The 14638-nt window shown below is 40.9% G+C and overlaps 1 protein-coding gene across 1 annotated transcript; it reads right to left on the bottom strand.

The window, feature by feature from the left end:
- Positions 1-988: 988 nt before the first annotated feature.
- LOC110438678 (uncharacterized) lies at positions 989-5598 on the bottom strand. Its single transcript, XM_068218299.2, has 11 exons — positions 4982-5598; positions 3890-4061; positions 3536-3770; positions 3185-3458; positions 2918-3095; positions 2751-2827; positions 2346-2526; positions 2004-2252; positions 1707-1878; positions 1479-1627; positions 989-1385 (listed from the first exon to the last, which is right to left on the bottom strand). The coding sequence occupies exons 1-11, from the start codon at positions 5258-5260 to the stop codon at positions 1096-1098; spliced, it is 2256 nt and encodes a 751-aa protein (XP_068074400.2). The 5' UTR covers positions 5261-5598; the 3' UTR covers positions 989-1095.
- Between the last annotated feature and the right edge of the window lie 9040 nt (positions 5599-14638).

The following is a 14638-nucleotide window of genomic DNA, read 5'->3' as shown; positions in this document are numbered from 1 at the left end:
TAATTCCGATCGAATATTCAAAGTAACATGGTAAACAATATAGAGACTGCTATAGGATTGAATGTGCGAATATAAAACCAACTTTACTTCTATAGTGAGGAATGCTATAAACTAACACAATCCAAATTTGAAGTAAATTTGTTTTACATCTATACAAACGTTTGAAGCACTGAACAGTCCATTTGTATTATTCATATGTATATAATTTTATAGCAACGTGTTTAAGAGTGTTAATGTTTTATACCAGTAAAAACATGAGTATAGCAACTTGTGTTGGATAGTAATAACCTCTTATGCCAATACAAATATTTGTTATTTTAAGTTGTTATACAAGTTAACAAAGAAAACAAATTTCTATATTTATGATTTGTTTATGATCACATATACAATTTTATTTGTCTACTGAAGTTAATATGTATTATTCATATGTAACTATATATCATAGCAAGCTGTTTTAGATTTACGTTTTATGCCACTACAAACATTTATGTTCTTGTAAGTTATTATAAAAATATATTTTTTATTCATTGTCACATATGAAATTGTTTTGTCCACAAAATGTAATCATTTTTATTCATATGCATAAACATGTAATATCATATCAGTTTGTTTTGGAGTGTTAAAGTTGTATGCCAATCCAAACACTTTTATGTTATTATGAATTTTTATACAAGTATTTGTTGTCTGAAACCCCCCCCCCCCCCCCCCCCCCCCCCCCGCCAATCTTACCATCGTAGGTTACAAGAAGGATTAACCAGATTCCAGACCCACCAACATGCATGATACACCATCCAGGCTTTGAACCCAACTGTCTCAATCCATATACACTGCAAAACATCTATAACATTTACCAATGTGACTATGGGCGTCTAAGGCTTAGAACAACAGAGTAAGTACATTTTGATTAACCCCACAAATAATAACATTAGTGCAACCACTTTGATATAGGATAAAAAGAACATGTAAATCATGACAATTGAATCAGATATGTTAATCAAACGATCTTTATTCCCAAAATAAATTGTCACACAGATTTTTTTTTAAAAGTCTTTATTTCTTTTAGGCAGTTCCGCTACCTGGCGTACCGCAGTTTTGTCAGCTGGTGCTGGGGCTACTTGGGTCGGAGTGTTCGTGTCGTAATTCCGTGCTGTGTTGTAACCCGGATACGGCAGGCATTTCCAGATCAGGCTGGTCGGTATGTTGGCTTCCGACCCCCTCTTGACTGAACCGTGACTTGTGATGGGCAATGGCTTCTTCCTTTGTTGGTCTGTCGTATTCTGCACAAAGGGGCTTGGGAATGGGAATTTTCTTCAGTTCATCCACAAATGGAGAGGGGTCCATAATGATGACCTCGAAGACCAGTTTCAGTAGCTCCTCAACATATCCTATAATTATAATTTATATTGTAATTTTGTTATATATTTATTGAATGTAAATTACTTATTTATTTCTAAAAATAAAACTGTTTTATAACTTACTATAGGTTGGTTCTGTTTTTAATGCCCGTGTTGTCCATTCCCCTCTTTTTGATTTTGGCAACACCATTTTGTACATTGCTTGTCCTGTAGCGGTTGTGGCTTGTTGACGGTTTGCGTTTTCATTGTGATGAAACGCTGCAAGGTACAGTCTATAATATCAAAGCAGACAATTAACAAAGAGAATAAACAAAAAAGGCAAACTGATATATGTTGTAATATTTTGAGTACCTGCACAGCATTCCCATGAACGGGAAAACAACGTTTTTTGGTGTAAATCTTAGAATAAGGCTGTGGAAAGCCTCAAGTGAAGATGTCTGATAATGACGACTCAATTTCTCAACATCCTTCAGCACCCTCTTGTTGCACAGTACTCTTTCAACTTTGAAGAGAGCCTGTGACCCTGCATTATTAGAAACTGTAAGTAATAGTACTTTCTCTTGTAGAATTAACTTCACCCAATTATTCATTCAATAAGTAGTGCAAGAAACACAAAGTGTATAAAAGTGACAAATTAACAATAACTACCTGGTTGAAACCATTTCTTTGGGTCCTTTGAAGCTCTAACTGGATGTGCACACTTGGGAAATAAAGCATTGTCATGCGTGTGCACATTCTGGAGGTGGTTAATCAGCGAAGTCCACTTGGCCACCTTCTCTGGTCCCGATGTAGAGGAAGTGGCGCACCAGTAAGCATGATTTCTGATGCTACGTTGCCACTTCTTCACCAATTCACACTCCTTGTTTTTTCCCAGTTTATTTAATTTCTTAAACAAACCTGTTAAAAAGAAAAATGAATAATAAAAAACAATAATGAATAAAAACCTATTTAACTGTACATTCAAATGTGCTTAGAATGTCAAATACTAACCCTTCTCGAAGTGCCATACATCGTAGAACTGGGTTATCTTGCGCTCCCTGAGATACTTCTGGATCTGTGGATGACGGTCGGTGACGATGTAATCCACCTCTAACCCGTTGTTCTCCAGTAGATCCAGACATCTCTTCAGCCCTTCTTTCTCCATATGGTAGCTACCTCCAACCTCATTGCTCTAAAAATGCATAGCAATATTATAATTGGTTTATTTAAAAATTGTAATACATCTTTAGTCAATGTTATATATATATATATATATATATATATATACACACACACATATACATGTGTATATATATATATATATATATATATATATATATATGTATATATATATATATATATATATATATATATATATATATATATATATATATATATATATATGAATTTACATACCTGAACAAGCTGGAGGTCCACAATTGTATTACTCTGCATGTCCATTACTGTGTAGCTTCCAAATTTGGCTGAATGGCCTACACCAAAAAGTGGGAGCATAAATAAAATTTAACGTGAGAATATACTAAAATAATGGTTTAATAACTTAAGAAAAACGCATGACGTACCTGGTGAGTCTGCACGCATATCTCCAGCAATAGCAGTCTTTCCTCCCTCTTTTAACTTTGCTATTATGTTTTGCTGCTCACTTTTCCACTTATGAACAATTGCTGGTTCCAAAAAACTTCTGCAATGTCGACGAAATGTGTCATACTGGAACAAGTTTAATTGCACAGCCTTAAAAATCTATACAAGAGGAAAAAAATTGTGTATTAATAGATAATATTAACAATTTTGATTTCATAAAATCAGATATTCATAAAATAATTTACTACCTTCTGTAGTTGGATAAATGAGCCTCCTGTAAAATAAGTGGCTGCTGATAAGAGGACGTTTCCAACCGGTGTACTTCCAACAATTGGCTGGCTCTGCCACTTCCTGTTGTACATACACTTGGGGCAAATCTGGCTGAAAGCAACATATGTGCCCATGCGGTGTTGCTCCGTATCACACTTTAATTTGCAAATTGGACACGTTGCAAACAGCTCCCGCAAACATGTTTCAAAAACAATGTATTTTGCATCTCCATACATGGGCCTTTCCACAATCCTAGTAAATAAAGAATTATTTGTAAATTATTAAAATAAATCCTCTTATAATAAACCTATAAAAAGGGTATTACTTACGACATTTCTGATTCCTGTGAAATGGTTGTGTCGTCTGGTTTAAAAGTTGAGTCATGAGGTTCTGTCTCAAAGTATATGTCTGAGTCTTCCTCTTCCACCTCCTCCTCTTCCAATTCCAGATGAGGTCTTTTGATTGTGCTGACACCAGGAGCCTTTATAGGTGTTGAGGCAAATGGTACATCAAAGGACGTCGTTATAGTGCCAACAGTTTCACATTTAACTGTTGCCTGTGATCCTTAAAAAGACAATTATGTAAGTTTAGTTGCAACAAATATAAGCTTTAGAGAGTGTTATTAAAATAAATTAAAGCTTTATTACTGAATGAAAATACAACAACATTTATAAAAATTATACCTTTACTCCGAAAGTGCGACTCTTTCAGCGTTCTTAAGGACAGCTGTGTGCCAACAGATGTTTTTGTTATATCATCCGTTTGTGTAGTCACATTCACAGTTTCTAGAGAGTCAGTCTGACAAGCCACATCTACACGTACACATCCACTTGAAATGGTCTGCTGTGATGTACTCTATACAAAAAAGGACAAAAAAAATCAATAAAAATTACATGGGGCATAAACATAATTCATTTAAAATATCAATTTAGTAAGAGGTAAAGTTGGTTTTATGTTCAGATATTCAGACATTCTCTATAATAATATTTCAGAAAAGCATTCTTTGCAAATTCTAAATAGAAAAAACATATTAGCAGCAAATGACTCTCCAAGTCATTGTTCACAGTGAATTAGGTTAATGTTGTTTAGAACTCATACTTGCATGCTAATTTCGATCTAATATATAAAGTTACATGGTAAACAAAATAGACTTCTAATTAAACGAATGTGCGAATATAAAACCAACTTCACCTCTGTACTTTAGTAAACATCACTGAATACACAACGAATATAAAATTTTAAGCTTCATTATAGTTCAGGTGTGCATACATCATCTAAAAAAGCGCAGAGAACAAAGCCGGAAACATTGTTGCAAGTAACTAATGTTAACTGTATTTACAGAAAGAAATACTGCTTGTGATCTTCAATTTACAACACGATTGTTGCATACATCGTATCAAAGTGTCGATAGTTTTACATAACTTATCAATAGTACAATTTGTTTTATGTCAATGTTAGCACACCTAACGTTAGCCCACCGCTCTTTGATAAACAAACACCCATGGTAACTTATATGGTCAGCAGCCTAATGCCAGAACTTATTGTAAAATCAATACAATAGTCTAACAGCGTATTGTTATATACAACTATATTCTATACATTCAGTAATAAACGTACTTTATGCACTTTTGTAAGCAAACAAATAGTAACATTCGCCTGTAAGCTAAAGGGCTACCGCTAACTTACACGCTGCATGCAGCAAACACAATACAGGCAGCTACACACATATTTAGCTTGTAACAGTGAACAAGAGGAGTAATTTTAATCATACTTACAGGTTGTGATTCGGTGGAAGAACATGCTGGTCCGAATAAACTTGGTATTGATCCATCCTTTAACGACAACCGTACAGCAAATCCTGCTTTGTACGCGTGTACATTGGTGTAGCTCTCGTCAGAGAAATGACGGGAGCACAGCACAATGTTGGGACTATATTTCTGAGGTACATTTCCAAAAATAAACCTCAACCACTGACTTTTCGCAGCCTCATCTTTAGGTAGGGAAAAAAGCGTTACTTTTCCCTCACACTTAAGAGCACAGTGTCTACGCGACATGATTCAACCGGATTTTTCTGCAGCGTTCGTGGTCTACCTCTTTTTGTTGTTATCCTGTTGTTGTGGGCGGGGCCGGTGGAGTTTCGATTTTCCCGGGTTTGCGTGTGCACGTGAATAACTTGGTTTCGTTCATACGTCATGGCGAAACACCTAATGATTCAGTTTTAAGGCGACTCGTTTGAAGCAATAAGAGTCGACTCTTTTATATATGAATCAACAGTTTAAAACACTGTACATTTACAGATTTAAGCCTTAGCTGGGCATTTCACTACACATAGAGCTGTGTGACACACTAAATGGAAGGTTATTTTCAAAAAACCATAATATGGGCTCTTTAAACAGAGTTTAATAAGAAACAGCACACAGATGTTACGCGAGTGCAAACTCACATAAAACACAGTTGTAGTTAGTCGAAGGGCTGGCGGCTGGCAAACACATCAATGACGATTAGTGGGGTTCCCTGGTCACCGGCTGCCACCTCCCTATGCACCTCAGTTGGGCCAGCAGAAGGCTTGAGCAGTGACACATGGAAAGTGGGAGAGATAAGGTAGTTATTGGGTAGTTTAATTCTGTATGAGACTGGTGAAATTTGTCTTACAATCATAAATGGACCCACATACCTGGGACTGAGTTTTTTGCACGGGAGTCTGAGGCGAAGATCTCTGGTGGACAGCTACACCCACTGTCCTGGGGTGCCCTATGTGTGCACGTGCCTGGATGAGGGGGGGTTAAAAGCCCAGGACAACTTGAAAGGGTTTGAGCCCCGTGGATGCTTTCCTTAGCGAGTTCTGAGCGTATTCGGCCCACATGAGAAAACGGCTCCTGTCCTCTTGATGTTGGTGACAGTAAGTGCGGAGGAAACGCCTAATTTCTTGGTTGAGCTGTTCGACTTACCCGTTGGATTGTGGATGATATCCTGAAATGAGACTGATATTGATATTGAGATTTTTGAAGAAGGCAGACCATACTCTAAATGTAAATTGGGGACCTCTGTCAGACACAATGTCTTCGGGCAATCCATAGTAGCGGAATACATGGTTGTACAGAAGTTCAGCGGTTTCCAAAGCTGTTGGAAATTTGGAAATGGGAATGAGCCTGCATGCCTTCGAAAACCGGTCGATGACGGGGAGTATGGTGGTGTGACCCAGAGAGAGGGAAAGATCAGTTATGAAATCGATGGCAACATGGGACCTGGGGCGACCAGTAGAGGTTTAGAACGAGGTCGAGGGTGCCTGCAATGCCTGGGTGACCGGAAATGGGGTTAGCATGTATATGGTCCAGAAGTTTGTTTCTCAATGGCTGGGGTACAAAGACTTTATCTTCGGGACAGGCGGGTGGAGTGGGATGTTAATTGGCAGTTTGGGCGATCTCAGTGTCAATATCCCAGGTGATGGGGGCCATCAAAATGGAGTCAGAAATGATGGGTTGTTCAATCACCTGATTTGGTTCTTCGTCAGAAAGGTGGGAGAGGGCATCAGCCTTAATGTTCTTGGAACCGGAAATGTAAGTGACTGTAAAGTTAAAGCATGTGAAGAATAAAGCCCATCTAGCCTGTCGAGGGTTAAGTCTTTTGGCTGAGCGAATATATTCCAAGTTTTTCTGATCGGTGATTACCGTGAATGGGTGTCGAGCTCCCTCCAGCCAATGACTCTACTTTTCCATAGCCACTTTCATTGCTTGGAGTTCACGATTGCCCACATCATAATTTCTCTCCGCTGAATTAAGCTTGCGTGAAAGGTGCAGGGATGGATCTTGTTTGACGTCACTTTTCATTGAGAGAGTATAGCGCCAATGCCTGTGTTCGAAGCGTCTATCTCCAAGACGAAGGGCAACTTGGGGTCTAGGTGGCAGAGAATAGGTGCAGAGGCAAATCGGGCTTTGAGGGGGTTAAATGCTCATACTGCGTCAGGTTTCCAGTTTATTCTGGAATTGCCTTCTTTAACCATTAAACTGAGCGGTACGGCTACAGAGCTGAAGTTACATATAAACCTTCTATAGAAATTGCGAACACCAGAAAGCATTGCAGTTCTTTGACTGTAATCGGCTTTGGCCAATTCACTACAGCATTTACCTTTGCTTCGTCCATCGCCACTCCGTCAGCACTAATGATGTATCCAAGGAAGGAGGTGCAGGTCTGGTGAAACTCACATTTGGACAATTTGGCGAATAGCTGGTTCTCTATGAGTCTCTGGAGTAAGGCTCTGACATGGCGAATGTGTTCCTCTAGGGAATCTGAATAGACAAGGATATCATCAATGTATACAATGACCCACTGGTTCAACATGTCTTGAAATACCTCATTTATGAATGCTTGAAAGACAGAAGGACTGTTTGCCAGGCTGAAGGGCATCACCCGGTATTCATAGTGGCCAGTAGTGGTAGAGAACCCGGTTTTCCATTCATCACTCCGTTTTATGCAGATGAGGTTGTAGGAACTGCGGAGATCAAGTTTGGTAAAATACCTGGCTGAACGTAGTTGTTCCAGAGCGGCTGGGACCAGAGGTAATGGATAACGGTACTTAACAGTGATCTCAAATCAAATAATCAATGCAGGGGCGTAAACTTCCATCTTTTTTCTCCACAAAGAAGAAGCCTGCAGAAGCCAGTGATGTAGACGGGTCGAATAAATCCTTTCTCCAACTCCTCCTTTATGCGAGCGTTCATAGCTTCTGTTTCTGTTTGAGACAGAGTAAATATTCTCCCACGAGGGGGCGTGGTGCCAGGCAGTAATTCAATGGCGCAATCATACTCATGGTGAGGAAGTTTAGTGGCTTTTCTATTTACTGAATGCCTCAGCGAGATCCTTGTACTCATCGGGAATCAGGGATTTTTCTGGAGTCTCAGAACTGGCAACAATGGTATTAAGCTGGATGGGAACAACAGAACACAGAAAATTCTGTTGACAAGATTCACTCCATTTATAAATCTTACCCGTTTTCCAGGAGATGAGTGGATTGTGGGTTTGTAACCAGGGCCAACCAAGGATTATGGTGTGTTGAGACGTGGTGATGAGAAACTCCATCTTCTCCTTATGAAGCGAGCCTGTTTGAACTGACAGTTGGTGAGTGCGGTAAGTGACATTTCCATCCCCTAGGGGGCGTCCGTCTACTGCCGTGATTGCTAGAGGGGAATCACAAGAAGTTAGAGGAACGGCGTTGTTACAGGCAAATGCCGTATCCATGAAATTACCAGCAGCTCCTGAGTCAACCAGTGCGACAGTGTGAATAGTGTTGTTCCCGAAACACACTGAAATGGGTACAATAAGAGCATTACTGTTCTTAGAGAGAATAGAGGTTGCACTCACCGAAAGTGTCTTGGAGTTTGGCTTATTGGGACATTTGACCTTGGTATGACCACCAAGTCCGCAATATAGGCACAAATTATTCTTTATACGTCTGTCTCGCTCTTCACTAGTTAATTGGGCTCGACCTAGTTGCATGGGCTCGGCAGGGCATGAGGGAACTGAAGAGGATTCTTGACTGGGACAAGAGAGAGGAACATGAGGGGGTCTGCGAGAACGAAGCAGATTATCCAGCCTGATGGATTAATCAATGAGCTGATCGAGCGACTTCCCATCATCTCTACACGCTAGCTCAGTTTGTAATTCGGGGTTCAGTGCTTTACTATAGAGGGTCTTTTGGGGGTCATCAGCCCAGCCAGTTTGCGCTGCTAATGTGCGAAAGTGCAAAGCAAACTCCGCCGCTGGTTGATTGTTCTGCTGTATAGAACAATGACTGTAAAAAATATGGACGTTGCGCCAGCCCCTTTTCCCATTGAACGCCTTGAGGGCAAAACGCCTGCTTGACGGGCACAAACTGTCGCAAAAGACTGCTGAAATTGGAGCCTTGACATGCGCAGAAGGACTGTGTGATGGAGCCAGAGGAGGAGCCGAGTCGAGCTTCCAACCAAACGCTTTATGTAAAATCAACCACGCCCCCCGAACTTCTCAGCATGCGTTTGCTGTCATATCAACACAAATGGATGTAATAACGTTAACAAATATGAGGGTTTTATATATTCAATCGCGCCAGCTCCGGGCCGCAGCGCATAACCTACTCGCGGCGTCGCGGGCTGGTTCCGGCTCGCATGCGGCAGCGCCGGCTTGCTTGGCCGCCGCATCTGGCTCGATTGACTCGGGCTGGAATCGGGCAGTGAGTCCAGACATCCGGAGTAGGTCCAGCAGAGGTAGTCAGTCTGAGCTGTGAGGGGTAAGTCTCCGGCAGGCGAGAATCTAGCCGGAACTGGCCTGAGTATATTTTGCTCTCTGGGTGGTTAGGCGTGTATCAGCAAACTAATAAAGCCCGAAAAAAGCCCTGACCTTAGCAAATAAACAGTGTTCCACCAGGATCATGTATATCAGAAACTGTATTTTCATGCTGAACTCATTTTGTCAAGGTAAAATAACACAGAAATCGAATAATAACACTTCAGTCTCCTGGCGAAGCTCAGACAGTCTGTTTTGAGAAACTGTCAATCACAGCTGTCAATCACGATGACACGCCCAGCATTAAATTACTGCTAAAAACAAACTGTTTACAAAAATGAAGATCTGCACCTATTTCCGCACAATAACCAGTGCCTTAATCGACCAGAACCATCTTTCGGGACATCTTATTGCAAGTGTAATAATTTTTTTTTATTTGGGCTCAAGTCTCCTTCATTAACACGGAGGAGGCGGGCTTTATGACTTGTACTGCAGCCAGCCCCCAGGGGGCGATCTAACGGCCGAGACCTTCACTCAAACGCAGGCTTGCGGCACACTTGGTATAGAAAGCAGCTCTTCACCTGCGTTTCGTCCTCCTTCTGGGTGATCAAACACAATGCAGAAATGCAGAAGAAATTCCTTAAAGTGGGGAAAGAGGGCGTGTTCTTGGGCCAAACCGCAGTAGTCCAATCCAGGGCTTTTCTAGATAGCATCGAACAGACAAAGGCGATTTTACTGTTCTCATCAGAAAACATGTGGGGTTGTTGAGCGACAAACAGCTTACATTGTAGGAGGAAACCTTTACATTTACTGGTGTTACCATAAAACTTGTCAGGGAATGGCAGACGAGGGCTGGAGTGATGTGGTGTAAAGGTTACCGGAGTTTGACTGGGGGAGTAACTGGCGGTGGGTTGTGCCGTGGAAGTCACATTCAAACCCAGCAATCTTCTTACTAGTTCTTCCGTCAGCTGGGTTAGGTGGGAAAGCTGATGTTGATGTGTCGTTAGTACCTGGGCTTGGGCGGTGAGTTCTGTGGACAAGACCAGCATGGCTGCGGGATCCATGTTGGGCGAAGTCTTTTGTAACGAAAGGTCTGACACAGAGAGGGATCCATTCACAATATTTTTTTAAAAAAGAGTTTAATAACAAACAGCAAACAGATGTTACACGTGTGCGAACTCACATAAAACACAGTTGTAGATAGTCAAAGAGCTGGCAGCTGGCAAACACAAGGTGAGTATTCAGGCATGGGTCAAGGGCAGGCGGCGAGGATCAAATTTACGATACAGGTTAGAGTTCAGGGCAGGCGGCAGGCAATACAGAGTCGAGATACAGTCCAAGTTGTCAACGGGAAAGCAGGCAATGATCAGGAATCGCTCAGTAGTGTTAGCCGCGGCAGAACAAGACTTCACACTGAACTGTAGTGAGAGTGTGGCCTAAATAGGTGAGTGTGGGTCGTTATCGGGATGAGGAAAAGGTGTGTGTGCTTGTCAGTTTAAGTGGATGACGTAATGTCTAGAAGTCCGGTGATGATGACCTCTGCTGGCCAGAGAGGGGAATGACTGGGACCGAGTCTGTGACACAATGTTTATATATATTATACTATATACTATACTACGCCTGTCTTATCTGCATCTGAGCTAACTTACCTGAACTGTCTCTATCAAATGTCCAGTCTGCATCATTCTTATGGTCACTAAAACTTATCTCACCCTCACTTCAATCTGCAGGAAGAGCTAGTTCTGTCCTTTTCTTCTTTAAATCACCATAGAACATGGTGGTGCTCACGAATACACTGTAATACCTGTATTGATATCTATTCAAAAGTAGTATTGCCATTAAAACTAGATTTTATCCATTATGCAAATGTCATTAACATATGACTAATCAACATTATATTAATAGCATTAATGTTGTTATTGTTACAACTTAAAAGTTCACAGCTGACCTTGCTAGCTAGGTAACCCATTGCAATATTGCATGTTCCATATTGCACAGTGTTGCCATTTGGTAACACACTTTTTATCCATTTACAGAAAACTAATTTGATAAAAAAAAAAATGAGTTGTGAATATGTCATCGTAACTTACTGGAGTTGATATTTTAGATTTTTTTTGTGAATTCAAAATAATTTGATCCTTTGTTTTTATTGATGTTTACATTTGCATTTAGCAACTACTTACAAAAAACGCCACTCTGTCAGAAATCATGCTACAGAAAAACACTGGATGTCATGTGACTTAACCAAAGCACATAATTGGCTACACTAAGTTCTTCTCTTTCCAACAAAAAAATAATATGTTGATCTTAAAGAAACAGTGGCAGGGAAATGAACATGATTATCATGTTACCATATGGTTACATCGTGCAATAGAGGGTTAAATAGTTGCACAATTGAAAATGTTACTGCATTTCATCTGATTCACTCTTAGGAGAGGCCATTGCATTGGTAAAGATGTGGGGTGGTTGGAGGTGGCTTCTGAGATTAATCGAGATTACCACCATCGACATTGGCCCCTGTTCAGAAAGAGAAACAAAGTAGGATGGGTGTTTGAAAAAATATGGAGTCTAATATTAAGATTAAGAATGCATGGTGGAAATTGAGGGAAAGGCAGATCATTAATGGTTTAGAGGTGGGATCAAGTGGGGGTACACAAGGGCATGGACTTCAAAAACAACATGATTAGGGGGTTTTAGAAATGAGTGAAAAAAAATGAAAATACAAAGTGATTATAGTCCCAATCAAAATCCAATTACTATGTCTATAGGGGATGGATACCAGACCCCCTAGCTAGGACTCAGTATGCTGGAGGAGACAAACCACCAGAGGTGGGAGTAAGTCACACATGTGCAAGTCACAAGCAAGTCTCAAGTCATAACCTTCAAGTCTCAAGCAAGTCAAGTCAATTTTTGTCAGACCCAAGTCAAGTCACTGCTTATGTCAGGTCACATCATGTCAAGTCGTAGCTTGGTCTGGCAAGTCACTTTCAAGTAAATATAATTATATCTATCTCTCTCTCTCTCTCTCTCTCTATATATATATATATATATATATATATATATATATATATATATATATATACATACACATACACATACACACACACACACACACACACACACACACACAAAGAGTACATACCAGTAGTCATCAACTTGCCCCTGGAGGGCCGGTGTCCTGTAGATTTTAGCTCCAACCCTAAACACACCTGAACAAGCTAATCAAGGTCTTACTAGGTATACTTGAAACATCCAGGCAGGTGTGTTGAGGCAAGTTGGAGCTAAATCCTGCAGGGACACCGGCCCTCCAGGACCGAGATTGGTGACCCCTGATATACAGTATATAAACTGTCATTTAAAATGAAACTTTTATCACTAGTGAATCAAATCTCAGTGCTCAGGGTGTGTGCTTACTTTAAAGTCATATGAAAAATATTATATAAAATATTATACTATTAATTAATTAATAATACCCAAAACCAATCTTAAAGTGCACAGGTACATTTTTTTGGGTAAAAAAATAATGGATCAAAATGATATTTTTTTTATTTTATTTTATCTTCCTCAAAGACATTTTGTACATTTCAATAACTCCAATAAAAATGTTTTGATTTGTAATATGAATTGCTAAGAATGAACTCTAAAGGCAATTTTGAACCTTTATATTCCAGATAATATATAAAGCCAATTTCACACTTTACAGATTTTTGAGATCTATGGTCAGAAATGGTTTCTTGTTTTGCCTAACTTAATTCTTCGTTTTTTCCCCCCGATAATTTGTTTTTAAAAAGATGCATGTGAGTAAAAAAACAAATATAGCAATTGACAGACTGTTTTAATGCAATGTTTTTTTTATTAAACTTAACCCCTAACATGTCAAAAACATTAAACATTAGCATACAAATACAATACTATCAGTGCTTCTCACAGGTTTGAAATATATTTGTGGTGGTAGCTGGATTAAAACGCATTATTTACCCACATCAAATAAATAGTTACCTATATGTGACAAACAGAACATATTATTTTTTTTACAATACTTTCATTAATTTGGATATCTTTTTCTTCTGTTATTCAAAACCCATTTTTTCTTTAATATCTTTTACATTTACTTTAAGTTCTTTAAAGCTGGAGAAACAGTTCAAGTGTATTTACCATTACAAGCAGGGGTCTGTTCCCCTTCGGTTGGGGAACTTCAGTGCCATGAATGGGAGGATTCGGATCAGAAGCCGCTTATCTGGAGAGTATTGAACGGGCCAATGAATGAAATTAATTGGCAGCGTAAGCTTGCGCAGGTGTGCGACATCTGCAATTATCTCAGCATATAAGCACACCTGAAGCCAGCAGACGCCATCCTTTTCGCTTCAGATCCTTTCTGAGTGAGTCGATGAGGGTTCCTCTTGCTGATCAGCACTTCAGAGCGAACGAGTGTGTCTCCCGGTCCAGAGTGGGTCTTCGCGGTGGCAGACGGTCGAGCTGGGTTACTCCCTTGCCTGCGGTTCTTTGGGTCCGGTCCTCCAGAGCGGTGCGTATAGTTGCAACTTTCCTAAAAGAGCAACACAGTCGTGCAGCACGTCCTTTTCAGGATGGCGCTCCGACTGTGCGTTTCTGGATGCGGGGGTTTCCTGTCTCCGGATGATGGACACGATCACTGCATTGCATGTTTGGGGGTCCAGCATGTTAATGCGGTGCTCGCGGGCGGTTCATGTCGTCATTGCGATGCCATGACCGTTGCACAGCTAAGATCGCGGCTAACTTTCGCAAGAGAGCGAGCCACCCCAGTTGCCTCCTGTTCTAAAAAAGCAGCGGGCGCTCGGGCAGATCTGAGGGTTTCAGCGGGAGCTAATCCGCCGCCCACGGGCTCGCGGACCTCTCGCTCCTCACGGCGCTCCATCCAAGCTTCGGGTGGTGAGAGTGATCCGTCTAACCAGATGGTAGCTCTCACACTCGCTGACACCGGAGATCAGATGTCCTCCGCGGCATCGGAGGGTGGGCTTTCACTGTCCGACGAAGATCCGGACCCGCTCGCCCCCTCCGGGCAGGTGAGCGCTGTCAAATCGGATCCTGAAGCGGACATGTTAGCCGTGCTTTCCCGGGCTGCTTCGGCCGTGGGGTTGGAGATGGTTTATCCCCCAGCTCCGCGGCCGGACCGACTAGATGGGTGCTACGTAGAG

This window comes from Danio rerio, chromosome 6 (genome assembly GCF_049306965.1).
Source record: "Danio rerio strain Tuebingen ecotype United States chromosome 6, GRCz12tu, whole genome shotgun sequence".
Lineage (NCBI taxonomy): Eukaryota > Metazoa > Chordata > Actinopteri > Cypriniformes > Danionidae > Danio > Danio rerio.
Note: the sequence above shows the minus strand (reverse complement) of the source record. Positions and strands in the feature narration are given on the sequence as shown.